Source organism: Pelobates fuscus, chromosome 3 (assembly GCF_036172605.1).
Source record: "Pelobates fuscus isolate aPelFus1 chromosome 3, aPelFus1.pri, whole genome shotgun sequence".
NCBI classification, from domain to species: Eukaryota; Metazoa; Chordata; class Amphibia; order Anura; family Pelobatidae; genus Pelobates; species Pelobates fuscus.
In genome coordinates this window covers 273,496,212-273,524,132 of record NC_086319.1, presented here as the reverse complement: position 1 = coordinate 273,524,132, position 27,921 = coordinate 273,496,212, and the positions used below count along the sequence as shown (strand labels likewise).

Genomic DNA, 27,921 nt, shown 5'->3' with positions numbered 1-27,921 from the left:
CCTCTAGATAGGCCTTCAAACAATCCACCGGGCAGAGCGCCGGACACAACGGGAATCTAGGATATACGAAGGATTTGGACGCCGACTTGGTTCTCCTAGATATGGTGAAAGTAACGCCATCCGGCGTAAACACAAAGGCACCCCAGTCAAGAGCCCTAACATCGGAGACTCTCTTACAAGAGACCAGGCAAAACAGCATAACCATCTTGGAGGATAGTTGTTTAAGAGTCAAGTCCTGGTTAGGGTACCAATCCGACAGAAAACGTAACACAATGTTGACGTCCCAAAATGTCGAAAACCGCGACCTAGGCGGACGGACGAAGCGAATACCCTTGAGAAGACGGCATACAAAAGGATGTTTGCCGATGGGTACACCTTCCAAACCACCATGACCGGCCGATATGGCCGATCGAAAAACATTGATAGTCCTGTACGCCTTGCCTGAGTCGAACAGGGCTGTAAGAAACCCCAGTATCAAATGGAGAGGGGCAGATATGGGATCCACTGCCCGTTCCATGCACCAATCAGACCAAGACTTCCATGCAGCTCGGTAAGCTGATCGTGTGCCCGGAGCCCAGGCGTTATCGAGGAGCAAGAGAGTCGACTGTGGAACGTCAGGGACAAGCCAGCGTCCCCTGAAAGGAACCATGCTACCAGGGGCAACTGGTGCTGGAGCACCAATTCGTGCGAGTTCCCATCCGGATCCAGAAGGAGGTCCTGGAAGTTCGGCAACAGGCGAGGGAAGTCTATGGACAACTCCATCAGACGAGGGAACCACGGCCGTGATCTCCACAGAGGGGTGATCAGGGTCAGACAACAGTCGTGACGAACCAGCTTCGAGATCGTACGAGCGATCATGTTGAATGGGGGAAAGGCATACAGGTGGCCTGGAGGCCATTCTTGAAGAAAGGCATCCGTCGCCATTGCCGCCGGGTCCGGTCTCCAACTGAAGAACCTCGGTAACTGAGTGTTCAGTCGAGATGCGAACAGGTCCATCTCGAACCGACCCCACAACCTGTTTAAGCTTTGGAAGACCGAGGCGTGCAAATGCCAGTCTCCCGAGTCTCTCAAATGTCTGGAGTTCCAATCCGCACCTGAATTGTCCAGACCCGGAATGTGTTCCGCCGTCACCGAGACGTTGTTTAGGAGGCAGAACTGCCAAAAGTCCTTCGCCAGTAGAGCCAACATTTTGGACTTGGTTCCGCCCAAGTGATTTATGTATCGGACTGCCGATACGTTGTCCAATTTGAGGAGAACACAACAGTTCGCCTTTCCAGGGGTAAGGCTGCGAATCGCGAAGGCCCCCGCCAGGAGTTCCAGGCAGTTGATGTGCAACGATTTCTCTGCGTCGGACCATCTGCCCCCCGTGGAGATGTCGCCACAACGAGCCCCCCAGCCGTGCAAGCTGGCATCTGATTCTATGACCACGTCCGGAACGGAACCGAAAATTGCTTTTCCGTTCCAGGCTTCCATGTGTGCCAACCACCATACCAGCTCGTCTCTGGACTCCTCGTCCAGACAAAGTCGGGATTCGTACGATCGACCCGAACGTAGGTGTGACCCCTTGAGCCGTTGGAGAGCCCGGTAATGTAATGGGCCTGGGAATATCGCCTGAATGGAGGAGGCCAGTAGGCCGATGATCCTCGCCAACTGCCGGACTGACAAGTCCGAAGCGCGAAGAGCTCGACGGAGCTCCTTCTGGATGGCTTTTATCTTGGATTCCGGTAAGTACAGGAACTGCCGTACGGAATCCACCTGGAACCCCAGGAACTCCATAGACTGGGCGGGTGTCAGGACCGACTTGTCCCAGTTTACCAGAAAACCTAGGTTCTGTAAGAGGTTGATCGTCCAGTCTAAATGCAACTTCAGGCATTCCAACGACTGTGACATGATCAGGATGTCGTCCAGGTAAATAATTAGTCGAACCCCTCGTGTACGGAGGAACGACACCACCGGCTTCATAACCTTGGTGAAACACCAAGGAGCCGAGGAGAGGCCGAACGGAAGGCATGTAAAACGCCAACGCCGTCCGTGCCAGGTGAAGTGCAAGTAGTCCCTGGATTCTATCGCTATTGGAACCGTGAAGTACGCATCCTTCAGGTCCAATTTGGCCATCCAATCCGACTGTCTCAGAAGGTCTCTGAGACAATGGATGCCTTCCATCTGGAAATGTTGGTAGCGCAGGAAGGCGTTGAGAGGGCGAAGGTTTATCACTGGGCGGACACCGCCCCCTTTCTTGGGTACAAGGAAGAGATTGCTCGTGAAGCCTGGAGTGGCGAACGGCAATTCTTCGATGGCGCCCTTTGAGAACATCTCCGCGACTTCCGCGGAGATCATCGCGTCCTGCTCCCGTGGGAGGGACAATTCCCTGGGGGTATACGTTTGGACCGGCAGGGAAACAAAATCTAGTTGGTAACCCTTTACGCATTGCAGAACCCAAGCATCTGAGGTAATAACTGCCCACCTTGGGTAAAATAAGGCTAGCCTCCCCGCCACCCGAACCTGATCGAGAAGGGAAGAAGGGGTACTCACCATAAGGGCGTCTGCCCGACGACCCACCACGGGGGTATCTAGAGCCCCACGATCTCCCTCTAGCCGGGAAGAAAGGAGGCGTTTTCGGGTCCTGGAGCCCTCGAGAGGGGAAAAAGGAACCTCTGTTGGCCCTGAATGAGCCTCGGAAACCACGGCCGGGAGGACGGTTCCTGCTACGCCCGGCCCCACCGAAAACCTTGGGCGCGAAGACGCGCTTCATATTAGCCTGCGCCTTGTCAATAGCCGTAAAGGTTCTTACATAGGACCCCATGTCCTTCACAAAGGATGTGCCGAACAACATCCCCTCATCGGCTGAGTCAGGTTCAGCTACGGTCATAGCAGCCAGTTTAGGGTCTATTTTCAAGAGAATAGCCTTGCGTCTCTCGGAAGACATAGCCGTGTTGGCATTCCCCACAAGGCATATAGCTCGTTGGACCCACCCGATGGCCACATCCATATCTAGAACTGAGTCGCCATTACGGGCTGCCTCAAGGAGCTCGTACAGCTTAGACAGGGGGCCCAGCGTATCCAGAATTTTATCCTGGCACCCTTTTAGGGAGTGATCAAGACCCTTTTTAGGCTTCCACCCAGACTTATTAAGAAATTGGGCAATCTGAGGGTCCACTTCAGGGGTCTTACAGGCTGCGCCAGGGAGGGAAGGTCGTGGGCATTCGGCACGCAATTTATTGCGGCCTTCCTTTGACAGAGGTGTGCGAATCCTCTTAGCCACATACTGGGCGATATGGTCCGGAGGGACCCATTCGGCAGACCGCGGGTGACGCAGGTCGTCCGGGTCAAACAGGGGGTTCCCCTGTGGGTCTAAAAGCCCTTTTCCATTATCCCCAGCGGGGTCTGGCACTTTTCTACGGGGGACGGCAGAGGACCCAGAAGGGGTTACACCCGCAAGGGGTTGATCCTCGCCAGACTCGTCCTCCCCATAGGAGTCATATTCCATAACATCGGAATCATTGTCCACACTCCGGTCGGTATCCGACCCATCATCCAGGGCTCTAGCCCGTTTCCACAATCTAGCCTTTTTAGCCCGGCCAGGGGCTCTTGTGCGCGTGGGATGCGCGCTATCTGCGACCGCCAGAGGCGTGTCAATCATGACAGGCAAAGCCTGCATCGAGGAGTGGGACCCGATATGTCTAGCCTTTGCCTTTGCCTTACGGGCACCCGGCACAGTTAGGGCAGGGGAGGGGGACCCCACACTCAGAGGGTTAGGGGCAGCCATAGAAGGCAAGAGCACAGACTGAAGGGACTGGGCAAAAGAGGATGAGACAGTCCCCATAGCGGAGGCAATAGCCTTTTCAAGGGAGGAAGCCATAGTAGCTTCTAACAGGGCCTGGAGCTCCTGAGAGGCCATAGCGCCCTCAGGATTATCTACTGGAAAATCCCCAGAGGGGACGGTAGGCCCATCCTTGCTATCCTGCATAATGAGGTATGAGAGAAGCAAACTGAATACTAGGAATGGGTTGATTAACCCAGCAGAACAGAGAAAAAGCTAAACCTGATCGTTGGTGTAGTAAGGAGGCCCGTAGTAAAGGGACCGACCGCACGGCACAGCAGGGTGAAACGAATGATCGCCCAAAATGGCCGCCGCACGTGTCAGGGTGTGCCCGTGGACCGGCTCCAGGCGGGGGAAGGGGCGCGTGCACCTACCCGCGTGGGCAGCCCGCGAGAGGGAAAACGAGCACACTCAGTCGCGTCCACAGAGAAAGGGGGCACGCGGCTGAGATAGCGCCGAGAAGCGGCAACAGGGGCGGTATGAGGGAAAACAGCCCGCGGCGGCGGGCAAAGCCCCTAGGGGAAACCCCCAAATACACCAACGATGTAGGTACTAGATAGTAATACAACAATAAATAAAAACGATAATAATAAAACAAGCATAAGCAAAACATGAATCACAAGTAAACAAAATGCAATGAGTAGGAGAGCTCAAGTAAGATACTTAGCTGTCTGAGGAAGCAGCAAAGAAAGAGGGGGATTGTGGGAGACACAGGACTTATATAGCTACTTCCTCTGTTATGTGATTGGCTACTCGTTATGCCTGTACAGTTTTTTCTTTCATTTTGATAATATTTATATTCCTCTATCTTTGCTGCTGAGGAAATAAAGAAAGAGATATGCATAATAGGAGCCTCCGTGTCTTTAATAAAATCTAGACCTTACTTGTCAGAATTTACAAAAACTTTTGACAAAGGAAACTAAAATAAAGTGGGAAATTTTTACCATGACTAAATACTTAGAAAATAAGATTACACCGAGGGGTTTGCGGTTTTTCAAAACCCCGACATTCGATAGAGACGACTCAGAGTTTATTGAGATCTGGGATGCCGCCCTCGAGTCCTTCTCTATACGAATGATGAAAATCTGTATACAACAAAGAAAAAGAAATCTATTAAAATTAGATGTTGAAATTAATCAGATTCAAGAGAAATTAAGACCTCTAGCGGGTTGTGAAGAAGTAGAAAAATCTTTAGAAACAGTTAAAGATTATGTGGAAAAAATTGAACAGGAAACAGTTGCCATTAAAAAGAAAAAGTTTTTGAGAGATAAAAACGACTATGCTTTTAATAAAGTACGTTCTTTTTCAAAGAAATTCCAACAACGAGAGAGATCACAGTCTCGTAACAAACCCTATCTACATAGAGGCAATTACCCCTACCAAGTTTCAACTAATAGGCATAACTATGAACGTAGACAACCGTATAGGCATTTCCAAGCACGAGAAAATGAGACATCTGTTTATGCCCAAAACAGAGAAAATAGAAATACCCCAAAAAAAGTCCCTTATCAAAGAAGGTCATATAATAAGGTGGAAAACAACTATAGCAGATTTCAAAGACCTAAATTCAGAGCCTTATCAGAAAATTCCCCGAAACAGTCTCCCTCCCAACAATCTCCACTTTTTTTAGGGCAGAAACCACTAAGGAGAGATCTCAGAAATTTTCCCCAAAAAAGAAATTGGCAGGGAGGAAGAGAGGAATTAGAGCAGGAAGACTTTTGGAGAGAGAAGAAAAGAGGCAAGATTGCGGAACATTAGGAATCTTTAATTTATCCGACAAAACTCTCACCAAACCCCAAATGGAAATTTTAAAAAAAGGTTTAAAGTTTGTTCCATCAGAATATAATCAACCTTTCAATACATTTATAGACATAACAAAATTTATACGCAATCTAAGTATAAAAATGTTTTTTGAGAAATCACCTTATATAGAAGAAGCAGCTATATCCCAAGAGTCCATACACACCTCTCTAAAAAAGAAGTCAACTTTCTTCCCCCGACATTGTGTCAATAGTGAGATGAAAGTTTTTGAAAAACTGGTTATGGGCGAGGTAAAGAAAATTAACAGACCCAAACATAATAATATTAACCACCAACAAAGGAAAGCTATGAAAGAACTACAATCGGACACAAGTATAGTCATTAAACCCGCCGACAAAGGCGGGGGTATAGTGATCCTCAACAAAGACCAATATTACCTAGAAATATATAGACAACTCAATGATGTTACCACTTATAAAGAACTAAAGGGTGATCCCACTAGCCAAATCAGAAAGGCTTACTCAGAGCTTTTGGATAAGGGTAAAGTGCTCGGCATTCTAAACAAGCACGAGTTCTCCTACCTTGATGTTGATACATGTAGGATTCCAGTATTGTATATACTCCCCAAAATCCATAAAGATCAAAAAAATCCACCAGGGAGACCCATAGTGTCCGGGGTTGGATCACTCCTAAGTAACCTTTCTGAGTATGTAGACAAACAACTCCAGCCCTTGGTAACATCACAACCATCATACCTTAAGGACTCTACGTCTTTACTAACGCTCCTGATGGACACACGGTGGGAGAATGACTACCTCCTAGTAACGTGCGACGTTACAAGTTTATATACTTGCATATCGCATGCTCTAGGTTGTGAAGCGGTAGAATATTTTTTAAAACATCAAAGTAATATGAAGGAGGATCAGACTGCATTTGTTATGGAGAGTATTAAACTTATTCTCCATAATAATTATTTTTGGTTCGATGAAAAATTTTTTTTGCAGCTTAAGGGTAACGCGATGGGAACCAGATTCGCGCCCAGCTACGCCAACCTTTTTATGGCTTATTGGGAGAATTCCTTTCTCTCAGAGGCGCGCTGGGCGGAGAATCTGGTTCTCTATCGCAGGTACATCGATGACATTTTTTTATTTGGCGAGGAAATGTGGACACACTTGGACTTTTTATTAATTTTTTGAATTGCAATCACTCAGATATACACATTACCAGTGAGCACAGCACTGTAGGCATTAGTTTTCTTGATCTATATATCTATATTGAAAACCAAACCATTCAGACCAAGACCTTCTTTAAGAAGGTCGACGTCAATGGATATATAGATACGTCTAGCTGCCATTACGGCCCATGGCTGCATAACATGCCTAACAGCCAATTCCTACGGCTACACAGAAATTGTAGTGACCCAAAGTCATTCGATGAACAGGCACAATTTTTAAAAACAAGATTGGTTGAGAAAAATTATGATGAAAAATCCTTAGACAATTTTATAAGTAAAACTAAAGAAAAAGAACGAAAGGAAATTCTAAAGAAAAAAACAGATAATGTAAAGAAGAAGGAAGGTTTTTCAAATGTTCCAATTGTCCTAAATTACAATGAAAATGCCAAACAGATTAAACACATTATTAACAAATATTGGTACATTCTCAAATCAGAACCAACTCTTGGAAAAATTATAGGAGAAAAACCAGTTATTGTTTATAGAGGAGCAAGAAATCTAAAACAACATTTAACAACAAGCTTCATTAAGGAGAAAAAAGATAATAGAAAAAACTTTTTCAACATTGAGCCGGGTTTCTATCCCTGTAAAACATGTGTTACATGTAAGAAAACTTTATTTAACAAACAAAAAATCACCTCCTTTGTTTCTCATTCTAATCATCATACTTTTCCTATCCGCCAGGTTCTGACATGTCACTCCACCAATGTCATATACCTCCTCTGGTGCCCATGTGGTCTGCAGTACATAGGGATGACCACCAGGACCTTAAAAACCAGGATTGCGGAACACGTGGGCAATATCCAGAGGGGGTATATGAAACATAGTGTCTCAGCACACTTCGCCAAAAAACATAGAAGTGATCCATCTGTATTATCATTTATGGCTATTTTCAAAAAAGTAAAAAATTGGAGGGGTGAGAATAATGTAAAGGAGCTGGCAAAGATAGAGAGCAAATGGATTTTTGATATGGACTGTTTATTCCCTATGGGTTTAAATTTAGATTTTGAGTTTTCTCATTTTTTGTAAAATATTTTTATTTCAGATTTTTTCGATTATTCATTCCCTCTTTTTGGTATACCCCCTTTTTTACATTATTCCTTTTTGCCTATGTTTGGCCGGCTCCTACACTCCACTTATGTGTATACTTTATTATAAGCTTCTGCTTACTAAAGTGGTTAATTAATATGAGAGTTTAAAAGATGACAGTTTAAGATCCATTTTTATGGATCTTTATCCACTTTATAAAGGCTTCTCTAGGTCTTTGTATATATTTCTGTTCTTACATATAATCAATTCTTTTTTAATGTAATTTTTCCGAGACCGGAAACTACTGAATGCTACATGCGTTCCACCGTGCGTTCCAACTGACGATACCGGAAATGACATCATCCGTAATTACCGGAAATGACGTGTACGGAAGAAAAGCACGCACAGGTGATCTACAATGCCGGGCGCATTTAAACAAACTGCGAGGACCCGAAAATCAGCACTGGAAGAAGGCCACCGAGCCGAAACGCGTCTGCTGAACCTTGTATCATTTGATTGTATTTTATTTGTTCTCTATACCTACTCCGACGGTTTACTTTGTTTGGGGTAAGTGGATACCTTGATTTTATAACATTTGTTGTTTGGGTTCCACCCCCTTATAACCGGGAGTCTGTTATTTTATATTGATACTTTTATTCATAAAATAAATTCTTTTTTACCACGGAATCCTGCATATTTTTGCCTTGGAGCTTCGCTAGCCAGTATTGGCACCTTTGAGCCTGCTATACAGAGCCTGGTACGGCTCTGGTAAATGTGAGTGGTAGTCCATCCTCATATTATTCACCAAATTTTAATACACAGTATACACTATGTTATTTTTTATTCTTGTTTTATAGATAATACTCTGCCATTCGCCTGTGGTCAGGTTGTATATATTTCTTTTTTTTGCTACTATTATTGTTTATTACTATACCTGGCTCAGGGGCCTTACCTCCCTATGTGGTTTATGATACACATTCTTTACTTATTTTTCATTCTGATTTAGTGTCTGGGAAACACTGCTGTATCATACACTGTTCTTTAACTATCTCTGTTAAATACTTGGAAGCGCCTACTCATTATCTTGTACTTTGTATTACTGGATGTACTCATACAGAGAGTGAGGACGTCCAGCGTCAGTTACCGGACAAAAGGTTCATTAGGATCGAGGAAGAGCCTCCAGTGGCTTTCTGGGAGATATGCACTTGTAGCTCAAATTGCTGACAAACTTACAGATGGTCATGATAGAAAGGTGACAGAACACACAGTGCATCGCAGTTTTCTGTGTAAGGGGCTGCATAGCCTCAACACATCAAGAGTGCCCAAGATTACCCATGTCCACTGCCGAAAGCGTCTTCAACCAGGACGCGAGCGTCAGAACTGGACTATGGAGCAATGGAAGAAGTTTGCCTGGTCTGATAAATCAGAGTTTTCTTTTAGATCTGATGAAAGGCAGGGTGTGCATGAATTGTTGACCTGTGGAAGAGATGGCAGCAGGATGAAGGCAGGCCGGTGGAGGTAGTGTTATGCTCTGTTCTGATGGGAAATCTAGGGTCCTGTCATTCATGAGACTGTTGCAGACTACATACACTTCTCCATGGCAATAGTGTTACCTGATGGCAGCAGTCTCTTTCTGCAGGATAATGCACCCCACCTCACTGCAAAAAATGTTCAGGAATGGTTTGAGGAACATGAAAGAGTGAATGCAGTGAAATAAAATCTCAAAAAGCACACTACAAGAATACCTGTGCATAATCCTCTTATATACAACTTTAAATGTCAAGAAACACCTGTAAAACTAAAACCAAAAGTGGAGCATAAAAACAATATGAAATAAAAAAAACAAAATAAAACAACCTAACATACTGGTGGATTGATACTTGATGAGAATCTGTACAATATACATACAAGAGATAACACCAAATAGTATAATACTGCAAACAATAAAAATATTTGTGATGAGAGTGCCAATTCAAAAAACTCACATAAATTGAGCCTTCTAGAACTTGGCTCTAAACTATATGGCTAAAGGTGTCTCTATGAGGTTACGCCACACCCTCTGGATGGATCATTCCACTAGGTTATCTCCTCAATAGGTACAAAAAGGGAGAAAAAATGATGCAGAATGTATTGATTATTATTTATATAAAATGTGGTAAAGAAAATGACTCACACAGATCAAAGCCTATGTGCATCGTCTCTAAAGTATAGTGCAGTGTGCCACTTTTGGTTTGGCACCTCCAAGGTGGACCAGGTAAATACACAGCAGAAAATAACAGACAGCAGAGAGGGTTTAAATTTCAATTATTGTGTTATTACATGCTGATGTCACATACGCTTGTCTGTCTGTTACACTCAGGATTGCGGCCACTTGTAGGCGTTGATCAAGATGTAGAGATGGATTCAACTGGAGAGTTCCAGTTGTGTCTACTCCACGATTGTCTCAGAAACCCATGTAAATGGTAAAAGGTGTATAAATATCAACACGATCGCTTTCACAACCGTGGCATCGTTGTTTGATAAGAGTATAAAGCAACTCCCTTCCTATTTTCACTAAGAAGAGGGCAGCAAACTCTCACTGGGTGAATAATCACAGCAACTACAGTACCTGTGCTAAAACTACTATGAGAGGACAGATGAACCACATGTAGGAGTATTCTCCTGCTTCTCTTATGTCACTTAAGCTTCAGTATAGAAGCTATGCTGGTCTCTATGCCAAACACTCACAGCTTTTGGGAGAAATTTTAGCTTTAATTAGAAACAACTAAAAGTTCATGTTTTCTGGCAATTTCCAATAGCAAAAGGTATAGAAAAAAAGGCATAAGTTGCATGTACACTTAAAAGTATGCTGCCATCATTTTCCCATGACAGATGCCTTAAAAGGGCAAGTAATTCATTATTTCCACCACTTTTCATGCAAACTAAAATTCTGAGCAACACTACTAAATAAAACACTAATAGAGAACTTAAAGGGACACTATAGTCACCAGAACAACTACAGCGTAATGGAGTATGGTTGGAGGAAGGGTAGCAGTCTAAGGAAGAATGTTCCCTACATGTAGAGGAATCAAACCTCAATTTGCAGGGAAATATTACTTAGTAAAGAAAAACAACAACAACAAAAACAAAAACAGACTACATGTTTTTTTGTGTAGTTGGCTTTTTAACTTTGTTACTCACAAAATGTGATCAACACTCGGCGGTTAAAGACAAACTGTATTTTGATGTATCAACAAACAAAAAGGAAAAGTATGTCCCAGAGTAGTGTAAACAGCTCAAACACCTGTGAGGTATCCCTTTCACCTTCACACATACAATAATACTATACACAAAAAAAGGTGGAGCTGTACAGTACTTCCCTCTCTTCAAAATAAAGCCGACAAAGCTGAAACAGAAACAGTGGGAAACACAATAGTGCAGATAATTTTTAAAATACAGAGTACGGTAAATCCGGTATCTTTAAATAGCACACTCACAAAAGTAGAGCCATAAAATAACCTGGCTCTGGTCTGGATGTCAGTAGATCCTTAAGGGGAAATCCAAACCCCATTCCAGATGATAGGGAAGGTTTTCAAGTAATATATTCAGGAACAATAAAAACTTAAAATATTTATAAAAGTATATTATTTATTCCAAAAAAAACAGGTATGATAAAAAGCAAAAACATAGTATAAAGTTCAATAGTCACCAAAACGCGTTTCGCCTAATAGGCTTCCTCAGTTGGTGTATGCTTACTGAGGTGGTCAGTATGAAACCAGGCCCAGGAATGTACGCACTTGGGATAGACTGTGTGTAATATTTTGTGCAATATTTTGAACTGCAGTCTTTCTACTTTCCGTGAGATGTTCTGTGCCATGGGAAATACAATGTCCTAGGAAAATAACTTTTTCAACACATGCTTGCAATTTCGCTTTTGTAGCTTTGCAGCCTGCTTGTGCCAGAAATTTCCGCAAGGAAACCGTTTGCACTTTACATGTTTCCATATCTTTGCAACAAAGGAGTATATCATTGATATACTGCAATATAATTACGTTATCTGCCCTTGGCCACTCTTCAAGAATTTGGGCCATAGCCATGCTGTACATAGTGGGTGAGTTTTGTGCACCCTGGGGCAATACTGTCCAAGTGTAATGCTTGTGTTTATGTGTATTCGATTACACGGTGACTGCCAAAAATACAGCTTGGTTGGTAACTCACCCACTTGCAGGCTGTTTGTCAATCTCGATCACAATTTCAGGAAAGTCCTTTTGCTGTACATGCATCAATTCTTCTACATTCTCCTCCAGTACCAATGTAATTGAACTCAACTTTACTTGGCAGCCACTGCACAAGGGTTCAGGATCTGTTACATCCTGACATGTACCTTCTTCTTCCTGCACCTCTATCTGGATTGGTGAATTGCTTGGCTTGTTCACGCACATATGGGAATGACAGTCATGTTGTAGAGAATCAGGTTCCACTAACAGTGTGTTTACCAAAGAAGAACTTGAAGAACAGAAGAGCAACCCTTCTGATTCAGAACTAATGTCCACACTAGGATCTGGGGTAAAAAAAGAAAATTATTTAATTATTATTTATAGAAGTGGTAGGCTTTCAAATTCTTCTTACGCTACAAGAACTACTTCCCATGGACAGTGAATGAGACAGAGGAGCAATACTTCAAAATCAGCTTTGGGTGCAAATATGCAGAAATGTTTTATATAACTGCAACAAATCCAAAACAAAACATGATGTGGCCATATGGTGTAAATGTATCCCCATACTTTTTGCTGATTGGAGATTTTAAGGAGCATTGCAAAATATGAAACTTTATTTTTTTGTATGTGCGCTTGTATGATAGTCAAAGAACAGACAGTTTCCCTTCATAGGGTTACTCAACATCAGAATCACTACAGTCTGCTTTAGTGGTTATGATGCCAGGAGTACCCTGCTCTGGTTACCTGGTTATGGGACAAACAGTTTAGCAAGAGTTTGCCATTTTACTTTGCATGGTGAATTTTTCACAGAATTGACAGTAATCTTGTTCCAGTCTGGCTAATGGCACCATAATGATGCTGCTGGAGTTGGAGTTAAATGGAGATAAACTCAGTATGCGCAATGTTTCCTACTGAAACGCTGCACGTACAGACTAGAGGAACCATGACCACTTCAAAATAGTGGTCATAGCGCTTGGAGTAACCCTTTAAATATCACAAATGATGCATGCTTTCTAATCATTCTAATGTGTAGAACATAGCATGTGATTGGATGTTTCATAATTTTAGGATTACTACAAATATTAAAACCATTTTATAGTAAACGCACTTAAAGGAACATATAACCTATAGTGTTAAAACCACCATCTAGCCCTCCTGCCACCCTAAATATTGCAAAATCTTACCTTTATTGCAGTCTGCTGCTGCTGGCTCTGTCCCTGATCTTTGCGGTTATCATCAGAAGTGGTGTTCTGAGCCAATCACGATGCTTTTACATAGGAAAGCAGTGGATCGGCTCAGCTTGTCAAGAAGGCAGATCAGGGGTGTAGAGCCAGCACAAGGCAAACACAGCCCTGGCCAATCATCATATACTCATGATGATGCATTGAATCCATGCATCTCTATTAGGAAAGTTCAGTGTCTCCACTGTGCAGCAGTGCCCCAGGAAGCACCTCTAGCAGCCATCTGAGGAGTGACCAGTGGAGGTATACCTAGGCTGTACTGTAAACACTGCCTTTTCTCTGAAAATACATTGTTTACTGCAAAAAGCCTGAAGGGAATGATTATACTCACCAGAACAAATACAATAGGCTGTAGTTGTTCTGGTGACTATAGTGTCCCTTTAAGAATTTAAATATATTAGATATTTATTATACCGCCATACAGAACATGTTTAGATTCTTTGTTATATATAGTCTTACAGGCAAACTTTGGTTTTGTCATTTTGTGATCTATGATGCGTGGTGTGCAAGTTTAATGTCTTTGCTGTGAGTTAAGAGGATGTGATGGCGGTTCCAGGATGTTGAGGCAAACATAACACATAACAGTGTAAGCCAAGATCTGATATAGATATAGGAAACTGTCACTTACTATTTTCAGCCATCCTCAATGCAGAGCTGCAAGTTCCATCTTGTGGTTGATTAATATTCTAAAATACATGAAATGAGAAATGTATTAGAGTCTAAATACAATCACACTTGTTTGTCTAAAGGGAACTGCATCAAGACCCCACATGGTACCCACTGAACATATGCATGCATGTTCTAAGCATCTTTCCAAAATGTAAAATGACCAGAATAGACAAATGTACAAATACAAAGTCTAGAAAGTAAACAAAGCTAGAGAAATTGTAAAGAAAAGTCTACTATATAGTGTGGCAGCATATGAGCAAAATACTTTTAAGCAGTGGCAGCTGGTTAAGTTTTAAGATCGTGTGGTTGCAGACTCCTTCTCTAGAACTTTTCTCCACAGCTTACTCTATAGCCACTATCATCTGTCCTGAGACGTCTGTCCAGTTAACCTCAAGTTTTCACCTGAATAATAGTCCCATACAATACACAATACTCAGAGCTGCTTATAATTTACAAATATCGATACACTACTCAAAGGTACACTACAGAGATAACTATACAACAAACATAACGGAATACAATACACAAAGCAAGGTACAATGCAGATTATTACCCATCCTAAGCTAAACGCGAAAAGAAATGTATTACAGGTCCTTAGAGAAATGTTTAACAGAGAAATAGAATAACCATAAACAAGCCAACGTCAAGGGAAACCCAAGATCAGACAAATTACATAAAGCTGGGTCAAGGGTATCAGAAATCAGGTTAGTCAATGGAAAGCTGGGTCAGAAAATCAAAATAGCAGAACACAGTAAAACACGCTACTGGGACTATACTAAGACTGAGACAGAGCATAAGACAGACTGAAGTATATATAGCTCATGATTCCTGCGTCATTTCTGCTCTCCCAAAACATAAGCGTGTAATGTTGCAGGATGTTTCCATCATTTAAATGACGCACAACTGGATCCCTACAAAATAAGGGATTCAGCATTGGAAAGGATGCTAGAGTTTTATGCAGTGTCAGTATGGGTGTAAGGAAATCCTGAACAGGAAAGCATAGTTATAGATACTTTCTCCTCAGTCTATAATGCCAATAATATTCCACAATAGTATCATAAGGCAAAACATCAGGATTAAAATAACCAAAAGTTAAATATTGGAAATGTGTGGAAAACACAGACAAGATTTGTTTAGAGCTTGTTTATCAGTGAATTGCAGTAATAATCCTCAATATATTTCAGGGTTCCAGGGATAATCTTCAATTGAAGCTGCTTATTCTCTTTCTTGAAGTAGGGGGACACTTTTCCCCTTTTAAGAGCACCTCTGTTACACCTGGTTCGACTGTGCATTCCATAGCATGGTAAGTATACTACACAGACTGTTACTCTAAATGTCATCTTTTTCCTGCCATAAATTGAATGGACTTTCACCCTTCACTGACATGGCAGACATCTTGCATCTTTCCCCAAGCTCTGCGTTTCTTACAACAGCTTGCTCACCATTCTTTGGACACTTAAGCTCCCTTGAACGATGTGGAAGTCAGATTTGGAAACCTGTACTTATTTGTGCTGGCTGTACCGTGTGACTCATGCACTCTGGCTCTGAACTTATCTGCAAGGTTCTCTTCATGTCAACTATAAGGACCTGCAGTACTGAGAGCAAGAGACAGTCCTGCATCTCCTCCTTTACTAACTAACATAGCCCTATATTCCTCTCCTTGCTGTACCTGGTATACACCCTTTTTTGTTCATTAATTAGCTGTACTGGAGAACTAACTATGCTGGGGAATGCAGACTTGGGAACTTTCTTAGGGGAATTGCTTTTGTAATCTTCTGTAGCAGAGGGCAAATTAATGGACACATCGACTGAGAAAACGGAGAACTAATGTCCTATTTCCTTATTTAGGATAACACCCAAAAGGCTGCATCTCTATGATTCCTCCCTCTCTCTCATGTCTATACCCTCGATTTGCCTGGGGGACATTGATCTGCATTGGGGGACAATGACCCACTGGGGAAGTTACATGTCTTTGTATTTGTGAGATAAAGGTCTATGTATGCAAATAAGCTTATGGGTGCACTTTGTCATATTTCTGACCAATGGGAGATCTGTATGTAGATGTAAATACCAGTTACTCCATTGTTTATGGATTACCCATTTCTACTCATTAGTATAGACAAGTCAGCCACATACTTCAAGAATGCCATACTCAAGACTGCAACAGGGAAAGTGCAGTTCCGTCAATTCCACCTCCCAATACTAGCAGCCTACGGTAAGCCAGTAAGCAGGCCTGTCTTTCGAGCCTCTGCTGCTTTTAAATATCATGTAAACAAGGGTATAATTATATGAATATTCTAATAAAAACAAAGATGACACACCATTTCTTTAACTTGGTGGGCTGTGTGCTTAGCCCTAGAACTTTGAGATACCTTCAATACATTTCTACTCTAAGGACTCTGATAATTCTAATGGTCCATCTCTGATGTGGATTAACAAATAACCCAATTATGTGGAAACAGGGATAGCAATTAAACTGGCACCATTGAAGGTCCTTCAGGACTTGGATTGTCTTGGGCATTTGTCTCAGAATCAACAAAATGGTTCACTAACAGCTTTAGTAAAATTTCAGTGAACATCAGAAGAGCGGGATCAAGAGAAAGACTTCAATGCATTCCTATTGTTGATAGAATAAAATAATATAAACATCATACTACCACATACCTCATCGGTGCAGGGTAGATTATCATAAATGGGCCATTTAGGGGCTCTCAGTCTGCTAGATAAAGCCTCCTTTTCCTCCCAATCATTTTCAAATATCTGGAGAATCTCCAGTGATTCAGAGTGCTGTATTTCATGTCCATATATTGTGTCCTGGCCTCCCGCAGCTTTATTCCAAATGTCAGTCTGAACAAGAGCATTTGGCTGGTCAAGAGCAGTCATGCCAATCTGAACAAGAGCATCTGGCTGGTCAAGAGCAGTCATGCCAATCTGAACAAGAGCAGTCTGATCATTAGAAATGATTGTCTTCTGATCTCCCTTATTGTTAGAATGCAGCAAATATGTTGCTGTAATGTTGTTGCAACCTATTTGCTGTAATGGAGTTTCCTCTTCATCAATGGTGGGGTATGAAGAGGAAACATCATTAAATATAGGATTGTCACAAAACAAGTGTTCATCTTCCATCTCCCCATCAGAGTAAAATGCTTCTTCATTCTCTGGCGACTCCTCCAGAACATCATCTTCCATCTGTTGACCTGCCTTCTCCACAAAAGAATTAATGCACAGCTCTGGGTTCTTTGATTCAGAAACATGCATCTCTGGAATGCTTTCCTGCTTCTCAATCTCGTCTTGAAGCTCCAACAAGCACAGCTGAGCCTGAAGCATGCTGGCCAAAAATACATTCTGTGCCTCGCTACTCTTTGTTTTTGTAACATCTTGGACACTCAATTTGGTGGATGTCTGGAAAGAAGATGTGGTGTCTACCCTGCTTCCTGCTTGGTCACCGATGATGTCGTCCCTACCATTGCAAGGAAACTCAACACTTGTGTCCTCAAAAGCACACGTAGCTTTTTGCTTACTCCAGCTATGATTAAACAGTGTGTACTGATCATGGCTATGGAGAGGTAGGTCTAGTTCATTATGAGCTGATGCTGCAAGTTTAAAAACGTTGTCTGACTGCTCAGTAGTAGTATCCCTCTCCCTCTCTGTCGGATATGATCCTGCATCTAGGCCGGTGTTTGCATTACATGTAGGAAAGTCATAATCATCATCATCCAAACAGAGCTGAAGTTTTTCCATGTCACCCTGCTCATTTGGCTCTGGGTTCTCAAGTCCAGTATATCATTTAAAACTTCCCAGAGGTCAAGTCCTGGTTGCTAATGTTTGTCAGACACTTCAGAGCATTGATCCTAGAAAGCACAAGAGATGAAAACAGAGTAAATACAAGAACAAGTTTATTGTTAATTTTTTATGATGAGGTTTGGTAAAACTTTCTTTGTGGTTGGCAACTGTGGTCTCAACCAATAACTAGTTCACTATTTCAAAACACTATTGAAAAACGGTTATAGTGTTAACAAATGCTCTAAACACTTTTTTTTATAATAACGGCCACAAGAGGTGTGTTTAGCCCTGCAATGAAAACATAGACAATCTACAAAATGACAAGGTTTTAGATTGCAGGGTACTGCATTCAGACTTCTTCATTGAGATGATGTGATCTGGGTGCCTTTAAGGAAGGATGAAGGGCACAGGGATATTCAGTAAACCGTGAATTGTTCGGAATTTAAAGTGAGTTTCAAATATAGTTTAGGACAATAGATCTGAATTAGAATACTTGTCAGAAATGTTTGTCCAAATCGGTTATGCTCAATTAATTTGTTGAGGAAGCTGCTGGGAATTTGCAATTGTATGTTGAGGAAGCTGCTGGGAATTTGCCCCAGCAGCCTCAATGCAGCCCCCAGCACCTCTCCCCAGCATGTCCTAGCAGCTCTCTACAGCCCCAAGCACCTCCCTCCTGAACTCCCTAGGACTGTAACAGGCTGTTACAGTCCGAGGGAAAATAATGAAAGCACATAGCCTGCAAGTTGCCGGGACTGTCCCGGGAGAGTTAATTGGCCGGGAAAGACTCCAGCTTGCCGGGACTGTCCCGGCAAAAACTGAACAGTTGGCACCATGTGATGTGGTCTGGTAGTGACTTGATGGGATGCTTTTTCAAAAGGCAAAGCATGACTGGGCAGTGAAAGCCCACTAGCCACCAATCATATAAAGTTTCCATTCCTAGTTTATACCTGATCATGTTACTATTTATTTATACAGACACACACTAATGAGTTCTCATTCTCATCTCTCTGGAATTTTTTGGTTCGTCACATAAATTAACACTCGGGATTATGCATACTCCTGTAATCCTGCACCTTTCTATCTGTTTAATATGGAGTACAGTATACAGCTCATATCAATATTTACAAAGCTCTAGGCCAACTGTGCAAGGAGCCGACTGGACCGGTCGCAACAGATATCACTAGCTTTATGTGTCTTTTGCACAAACTCTTTAAGTAAAAACAATAATCAGTGCGGCTAGCACCAAAATTTTATGTTCTTAATATACACGTCAGATTTAAACCCATAGTACCTGAAAATAGCATGTTCTTCAATCAGCATGGGAGTCATCTAGATCTATTCAGCTGGTACAGAAAAAGTACTGCTTGTGGTTATACACTGTAATTAAATATATAAATAATGTCACTCAACGATACATATCACAGAGCAGTGAAGAATAATGCTCATTAAATTATGTGACATATCAGTTACACATCAGGCGATTCTACCTGGGACTGCACACTGCTACCCTGCATAGTGAGACTGCAGAAATAGATTAAAACAGGAGACGCTCTAAGCCAGTGCTTTTCAACGGGTGACTTGTTACATACTAGTGTGACACGATGAATTCATGGCTGTAATGCAGTCCTTAAAAAGTGCTGGCATTTAATAGGTCACTTCTATTTAGTAATTAATTAAAACATAAGTCAATTTGGCTAGGATCTATACGCAATACTCCATAATGACAAAGGAAAAAACAGATTTTCGACATAATTGCAAATATATTAAAAAGAAAAAATATTATTCACAATTAATTAAGAATTCAGACCCTTAAAAGGGACTCTATAGACAACCAGATCACTTCAGCTCATTGAAGGTTCATATTCCCAGATCCCTTCACCCTGGAAAGGTAATTATTGCAGTTTGCAATAATTACCTTTTTGGGTTAATTCCACCTCTAGCGGCTGTCTACAGACAGCCACTAGAGATACTTTCAGATCGTTAGGCGACTTTTGGTTACCTAGCGCTGCACGTCCTCACGTCATGCATGAGGGCATCCAGTGTCACCCGAAACTCCATAGGAAAGGATTGTATAATTTTTTCCTGTGGGGCTGTTCTAATGCGAGCATGGTCATTGTAACGCATGTGCTTTAGGTATCCCCCGAATGCTGATATTGGAATGGGAGGCGTGAAGGTGGACCCCGAGCTAGGACTAAGGGATATTGGGGCTGGAACTAGGCACGTGACTCAGTTGAAGCACCTTTGGCAGAATTTACATACAAAAGCCTTTTTTAGGTTTGGTGCAATAAGCTTTGCACACCTGAATTTGGATAGTTTCTGCCATTCATCTCAACAGATCCTCTCAACCACTGTAAGGTTTGATGATGACAGTCAGTGGACAGCCATTTTTAGGTCCCACCAGAAATCTTCGGTTGGGTTCAAGTCTGGGCTCTGGCTGGGCCACTCAAGAACATTTACAGCATTGTCTCTAAACCAGTCTTGCGTTGTCTTGGCTTTGTGACAAGGGTCATTGTCTTGTTGTAAGGTGAACCTTTGGCCGAGTCTGTTGTCCTGGGTGCTCTGGGCATTAAGGATATCCATTATTTTATGTATTCGGCTTTCCAAATGATGTACAATCAATTGAATTTGCTAGAGGTGGATTCCAATCAATATATAGAAAAATCTCAAAGATAATACAGAGACATTTCTAAGTGTCATAGCAAAGTGTTTGAATATTTATGTCAATGTGATGTTTAATTTTTTTTTTCTGTTTTCTATAATCTGTTTTTTGCTTTATCATTATGCCTTAGTGAGTATAGATTGATGTGGAAAGGAATAATTTAAACAGTTGTAGCATATGGCTGCATTATAAAAAAAATTAAGGTGTCTGAATACTTTCTCAATGTAAAGGTGTCAATTATAAACTACCAATGGCAATAATAATAGTGAAATAAAAGTTAGGAGTAGTGATTATGTTGCCTGAAGTGTCCCGGCAAAATATCCTATAATTCAGAAGGAGTTTAACATAAACCCAGGCTCTTGAATTAACACTTCAACATCAATGTCAATTTTGGTAGTGACTGGCTGAAGGTTCTTGAGGACACCACATTTTTTACATTACTGTTTGTTCCCTATGATTAGTATCAGATAAAGTGGGGGCTGGTATAGCACAGTACCCCATACAAAACATGCACAGAGTAAAAGGCATATTACCCCCCACCCACCCCCAGTATTTCCCCGTGCCTTAGCGGAATGATCACTAAAAACGATGCAGTGAAGTAGTTATGTCACAACCTCAACATGCAGGACTTTAAATCCTGAGCACATTTCCAAAAGAGGAATCATTTACCTTGGTACAGAGAACATTAAATATATAGCATACCAAACCTGCTTCCCCCCACCCTTTTAGCTATTAAGCTACACATGAGATATTCGCAATGAGTACAAATGAAAAAAGGCTTACCACTCAAAAATACCTGCCATAGGATGAGTTTCCGTCCATGTGCCAGGGATGATGTAAAGTTCTCTCTACTAAAAACTCTGCAGTGACTGCTTCTTAGTGTCACACTTCCTGCCAGCCAGCATCACAAGGCAAGTGCATGCAACGAGGGAGGAGCAGCCCAAAAACTTAAATTCCTGTCTCTTAAATATTGTGCCTTACTACACAGCGCGTACAGATGAGGGGAGGGGACAGGATGAAGCCTTGTGCTGGCAGCAGAAAGATAGGGCAAGAAAGAGAGAGATTTCCTCTGGTATTTTGCGATTGCAAGTTCACTTTAAATGCTGGCAAATTCTGCTAAGATGCCTTTGTAATTCTACTTAGAAAGGAAACCTATTTTGGGTCACACAACTCCTGGCAAAGGGTATTAGAAGGGAAGGCTTTCAGACGTACCTTGGTAACAGCAGAATGGAGGCATGGTAATTCTTTCCTGTGAAAGTCATGCATACCTTGACATAAAAGGCTGACAGCATGAGATGTCAAACATACAGGAAATCATATCACACCTCAAGAGGAAATGTATCACACACCTCACTTAATGTGGTCCTCCTGATAGGTACCGGAAATCTCCATGCTCTGTAGTTCAACTAAAAAGGCAAGCCAAATGTTCAGTAATCCATACACACTCATTTACCCTTAAAATCTCAAGTTAGAGTATGTATGCGCACACACACACACACACACACACACACACACACACACACACACACTGGAATGTCAATGAAATTCCAATCAATATGAGTATATTAGTCTTATATTTAGATGTATTTTTATGAAATTCATAAGGGACAGTGTCGCTTTAAAGCAACACTGTCACTTTGCTTTTAGATTACTTAATTTTTGCTCCCTCTATTTCCCCTTGTTTTCAATTATTTTAAAATTAACCTTTTTTTTAGTTATACTGATACCGGAGAAACTGACGGAAGCCAAGCACAGAGAGATGGACACAGGTTTCTTCAGGAAGGAAGAGATTCTTTATTGGATCACCGATCGGGACTCAGAGGGACTAGCGTCACCAAAATACAGCAAAGTCTGAGTACTGAATACATAGAGTACATTCCTTATATAGCACTGTAGCTCCTCCCACAATTAACTACACCCACACATACCCTTAACCTATTTAATGAATAGAGTCTAAACTCATCCATCCGGTCTAACCACGTGGCTCATCTGATACAAAGGAGAGGGACGCGTAATTCCAGTTCTTACATTCCTGCACCTGGTCAGTACAGTGATGACAGTATCTTAGCTACGTGTTATTAACTAACTGATACTACAAACACATATACATACATATGCCTTGTGGCAATCTTAGCCTGCTAAACTTGTATTTTACTGGAATTACATCACATTCCCCCCTTTGATGCCTCTGATATTTCACAATTACTTGAGGCATCACTTAACCTTGGTTTGCATATACCTCAGGTTACCATGAACCAGACCAGACTTATCTTATGATGTGAATCTTCAACATTCATCTTCTTGCATTGGTTCTCCCTGATCTAGAGCCTTATACTTATATATCGCCATTATCTGTGCAGCAGCCTTCCTCTCTGCTATACTTCCTATCAGGCTTTGCACAGACCTAACTACTAAGGGTATAAGACACGGTAGGAGTAGACACAACAGTAAAATCAGTAGGACTCCACCTACCACTGCCTTAAGCCCTCCAAACCACTCATACCAGCTACCAAACCAACTACTTGGATTATACCCTTTCCATACCTGAGTAGGCACATGCGCTAGTTTAACCATATGGCTAGTAAGCTCAGCTATTGCTTGCCCTTCGTCATCTATTTGAAGACAGCAATTGCTCAGGTTAAACTTCCCACATACACCTCCCTCTACTGCCAAAAGGTAATCCAAGGCTAATCTATTTTGGTAGACTGCTGTCCTCATCCTGGTGTTATGCTTCGCTAGAAGATTGAGCGCTTGTGATGTTTCATTAGTGATAATCTCAACCACCGCCTGTAACCTTATAATACGGTTGAGCATATAAATAGGGGTTCTATAACCAAAGGTACCATCCTCAGCCCACGTGGCTGGCCCATAGTAATCTATGATACGCTGGGGAGGCCATTCATTATCTTCCCAGGTGCCTATCTCTATGGGTCCCCTTTTCTTCCTATGATTCACATCATACACTTTAACACCTAAAGTCTCACCTGTTTCAATCGGTAACAAGAAGAAGGATGGTTTGAGCATACCCAACACACATGCCCCTTCCCAGTCCTGTGGCAACTCCGAATAGGCTTTCTTACCACAGATCCAGTACAAATTTGCTGGGGCTCTCCAGGTAGATGTGATGGATAGATCAAACCACACGTCCTTTAAATTGGCATATCTAGCAAACGGGTTAGATGGTTCTGAGACATTTGAAGCCGACCACCAAGTTGTATTCTTTGTATCATCATCATAAGCTTTTTGCCCTAGACAAGTTAATTCTCCTACAGAAGTATTATACATTATTCCTTTCCTTGCTATGCAAACATAACCTATGATGGAGGTCTTTAATCTCCACTCAGATTTACCTCTAACACTCATCTGATAATCGGCTTGTGAAGATATTAATTGTTGAACTGCCTCAGAACCGGACATTACCTCCTTTGCTTCCTAAGGCCATTGGTCTCCCATGTTAGTACCTCCACACACATAGCAGTTGGTAACATTAAGACTACCGGCAATACTTTCAGCTAAATCGATGAACAGGTTTTTAGCATTATGGGGGATCTTATTATCTATACTCATCTCTTCGTAAAAGGAATGGTATACTTGATGAGTCTGGGAGGATACCGTATCAGTCTCTATCCCTATAAATAATATTGTCCCAGGGTCTAAACCCGTCCCGTATATTTGAAACCCAAATAAATTTCCATATTTATCTAAGAACTTGTCGGGGTTATTTATAAGAATATGGACTGGATTGCATTCCATAGACTTACAGTATGGATTGGTAGGCAACTTAGTCACTATCATGTCTTTGTCTACTGTCTGTCCCCAAGTCGCCCACCCCACACAAGACCAATATGGACAAAAGTTATAGTCTTTATTTGGGCATCTAGGACTTACATATTTATTTTTGCTACTGGGACAAATATATTTATCGTTAGACCCATACGTCCTCTCCCATCTAAGATCCCCACATACATTCCACGGCTTTCTACCACTCGATATCGCTTTACACGCATCAAATAGCAGAACACCCGAAGAATGTACGGATTCTAACACCGTTTTATTAATTAGGGTCCCCTGAGGATCTCCATTCCTGAGAGTCAACCAAATTGTACGAGGCTGATACTCCGGACTGAAGCACTTAGGTTCTCCTACTCCTAAATGGCACACACTATAATCTATATTTAAGTATCTACATCTCGATACATCTCCTTTACATTCGTATTGTGAATGCCAAATTAGGGTTTGGGAAATATGGTTACCTGTTCTCGTAGTCTTAATGCATACCTCACAGCTAGGAGTGTCGGTACCTCTACCTTCCTGAATATAAAAACACATATAAATAAACACTATCAAAAGCACATCTTTCGCCGTCATCCTCAGTCTTCGTCCGTGCGATGGCGCCTCAGCTTCCAGGATGTGAGGGGCTGCAGGGAATGGAGTTCTGCTCATCTTCACAGGTGTCCCTTCGAGACTTTCCTGGCTTATACACTATGTGATGGTAAGCGGACAGGCTTTATTATGGCCTTCTCACTCACACCTGTAACAATAAAATTTGTAATCCACAATAATTCCTCGTTACTCCGACTGAGTAGTACGTTTTAACCGGATCTTGCAGGGATTCTCTGGATCTGCTGTAACTTGCCAAGAATCGACTGCTGCTGGTTTAACCCTGGAGTGATGTATCCACGGAGTCACTTCTGCTACTTTTATCGCTGTAGGGGTAGACAAAAGAACAACATAAGGACCTCTCCACTTGGGCCCTAACGGTACATTATTCCACTCTTTAATCCACACTTGATCTCCTGGATGATAACTATGAACAGGGGGATAAATATTCACAGGTAATCTATCTTGTACCCATTTCTGTACCTCCTCCATAGTCTTACCCAACTCTACAACCTGCTGCCGGGTAATTCCTTCTCCCAACTGACTCAAGTCCCCCCTTAAGTTACCAAGTACGGGAGGTGGTCGCCCATACATGATTTCAAAAGGAGAGAGGCCCATCCTTCTGGTAGGGGTACTGCGGATTCGCAATAAGGCTATAGGTAAGAGAACGTTCCACTTAAGTTGGGTTTCCTGACACATTTTAGCCAACTGGTACTTTATAGTTCTATTCATTCTCTCTACCTTACCAGAACTCTGGGGTCTATATGCAGTATGAAGCCTCCACTTTATACCAAGCATATGAGTCAGTTGTTGTAGGCACTGGTGAACAAAAGCTGGACCATTGTCCGATCCTATAGAACAGGGTAGTCCATATCGGGGTATTATTTCTCGTAGCAGGAATCTCACAACTTCTCCTGCTTTCTCTGTACGAGTAGGACATGCTTCTACCCAGCCTGAATAGGTGCACACAATTACCAGCAGGTAACGATGTCCACCCGACTTAGGCATCACTGTAAAGTCTATTTGTAGATCGGACATGGGGAGTCCCCCCATAAACTGAACTCCTGGTGGCTTTACTGGTCCTTGTCTTGCATTATTCTTAGCACACGTTACACATCTGCGTACAATGGCCTGAGTCAAGTTGGACAATCTTGGTATGTAGAAATGTTTTCTAAGAGATTCTTCAGTACTGTCTCTCCCAGAATGTGTCCCGTTGTGATAATTTTGGACAATTTCTACCGCTAGCGATGCTGGTATAACTATTCTTCCATCTTCTAGCTGATACCACTTGTTCTCCAGATACTTTCCCGGTTCAGTCTTTAACCACTCCTCTTCTTGAGCTGTATAAACTGGAGTCCATTGGGACAGTGGAGTTGGTATAAGAGCAGCTATATGCCCTACATACTCCTGTCTTCCTGATTCAGCAGCACGCTTAGCTGCACTATCTGCCATCCGATTTCCCTTGGTTACATCACCATCTCCTCTCAGATGCGCTCGACAATGTATGATACCGACTTCTTTCGGCTCCCACACTGCTTCCAATAGTTGTAGGATTTCAGCTGCGTACTTGATTTCTTTGCCTTCTGAATTCAGTAGTCCTCTTTCTTTATACAAAGCTCCGTGGGCATGAGTGGTTAAAAACGCATACTTAGAGTCCGTATAGATATTCACTCTTAAACCTTCAGCCAATTGTAACGCTCGTGTTAGTGCTATTAATTCTGCCTTTTGTGCTGATGTTCCTTTCGCCAATGGCCGAGCTTCTATCACCTTGTCTATGGTTGTTACTGCATATCCTGCATAGCGGATCCCTTCTTTCACATAACTACTGCCGTCTGTATAATATTGAACATCGGGGTTCTGGATGGAAAAATCACGAAGATCTGGTCTACTTGAGAATACTTCATCCATTACTTCCAAACAATCATGTTGACTTTCAGTAGGTTGTGGCAAAAGGGTAGCTGGATTTAAGGTGTTTACAGTCTCTAAATGCACTCTTGGGTTTTCACACAACATTGCTTGATACTTGGTCATACGGCTGTTACTAAACCAATGATTTCCTTTGTAATCCAACAACGTCTGTACTGCATGTGGGACTCGTACATAAAGTTCTTGACCCAGAGTGAGTTTATCGGCTTCAGCTACTAGCAGGGCGGCTGCAGCTACGGCTCTTAGACAAGGTGGAAGTCCGCTGGCCACTGCATCCAGTTGCTTAGACATGTAGGCAACAGGTCTTTGCCATGATCCCAAGTACTGTGTCAATACTCCCACAGCCATTCTTCTTTGCTCGTGTACATACAGGTAGAATGGTCGTGTGTGATCAGGTAGACCTAATGCTGGGGCACTCATCAAAGCCTTCTTCACATCTTCAAATGCCGTTTGCTGTTCTTGGGTCCATAGGAAGGGGTCGTGCTCTGTACCTTTGATAGCTGCGTACAGAGGTTTTGCCAGTATCGCATAGCTGGGAATCCATATCCTACAGAAGCCTGCTGCCCCCAAGAATTCTCGCACTTGTCTTCTATTCTTGGGTATTGGTATTTGGCAGACAGCCTCTTTTCTCTCTGGCCCCATAATTCTTTGACCTTCAGAGATATGGAACCCCAGATACTTGACAGTTGGCAAACACAACTGAGCCTTCTTTCTAGACACCTTGTATCCTGCCTTCCAGAGAATGTGTAGTAGATCGTGCGTTGCTTGCTGACAGATTTCTTTTGTAACTGCTGCTATCAACAAGTCATCTACATATTGTAACAATACACACTCTCCTGGGATGGACTCGAAATCCAATAGATCTTGACTTAGGGCTGAACCAAATAGGGTAGGTGAATTTTTAAACCCTTGGGGCAGTCTTGTCCAAGTCATTTGGCGTTTTGAGCCCGTTACAGCGTTCTCCCATTGGAAAGCGAAAATACATTGACTTTCTGCGGCAATTCGGAGGCAAAAGAAGGCATCTTTGAGGTCTAAAACTGTGAAGTAAGTAGCCCCGCCCGGAATTAAAGCAAGCAGGTTATATGGATTGGGTACAACTGGATGTATACTAACAACCGCATCATTGACTGCTCTTAAGTCCTGCACAGGTCGATACTCATCTGTGCCGGGCTTTTGAACAGGCAGCAATGGGGTGTTCCAGGGGGAAGTACAGAATTTTAGGA

General features: G+C 42.4%; 1 protein-coding gene across 1 annotated transcript in view; it reads right to left on the bottom strand.

The window, feature by feature from the left end:
- LOC134603016 (PH and SEC7 domain-containing protein 4-like) overlaps window positions 1–19,066 on the bottom strand; it is a 52,017-nt gene extending 32,951 nt beyond the window's left edge. The window contains exons 1-4 of the mRNA XM_063448583.1: window positions 19,025–19,066; window positions 16,615–17,801; window positions 13,910–13,967; window positions 12,042–12,384 (exon numbers count right to left, since the gene is read on the bottom strand). Of these exons, the coding sequence (XP_063304653.1) occupies window positions 12,042–12,384; window positions 13,910–13,967; window positions 16,615–17,691 (1,478 nt within the window). The 5' untranslated portion in view covers window positions 17,692–17,801; window positions 19,025–19,066. The remainder of the gene's footprint in view (window positions 1–12,041; window positions 12,385–13,909; window positions 13,968–16,614; window positions 17,802–19,024) is intronic.
- Between the last annotated feature and the right edge of the window lie 8,855 nt (window positions 19,067–27,921).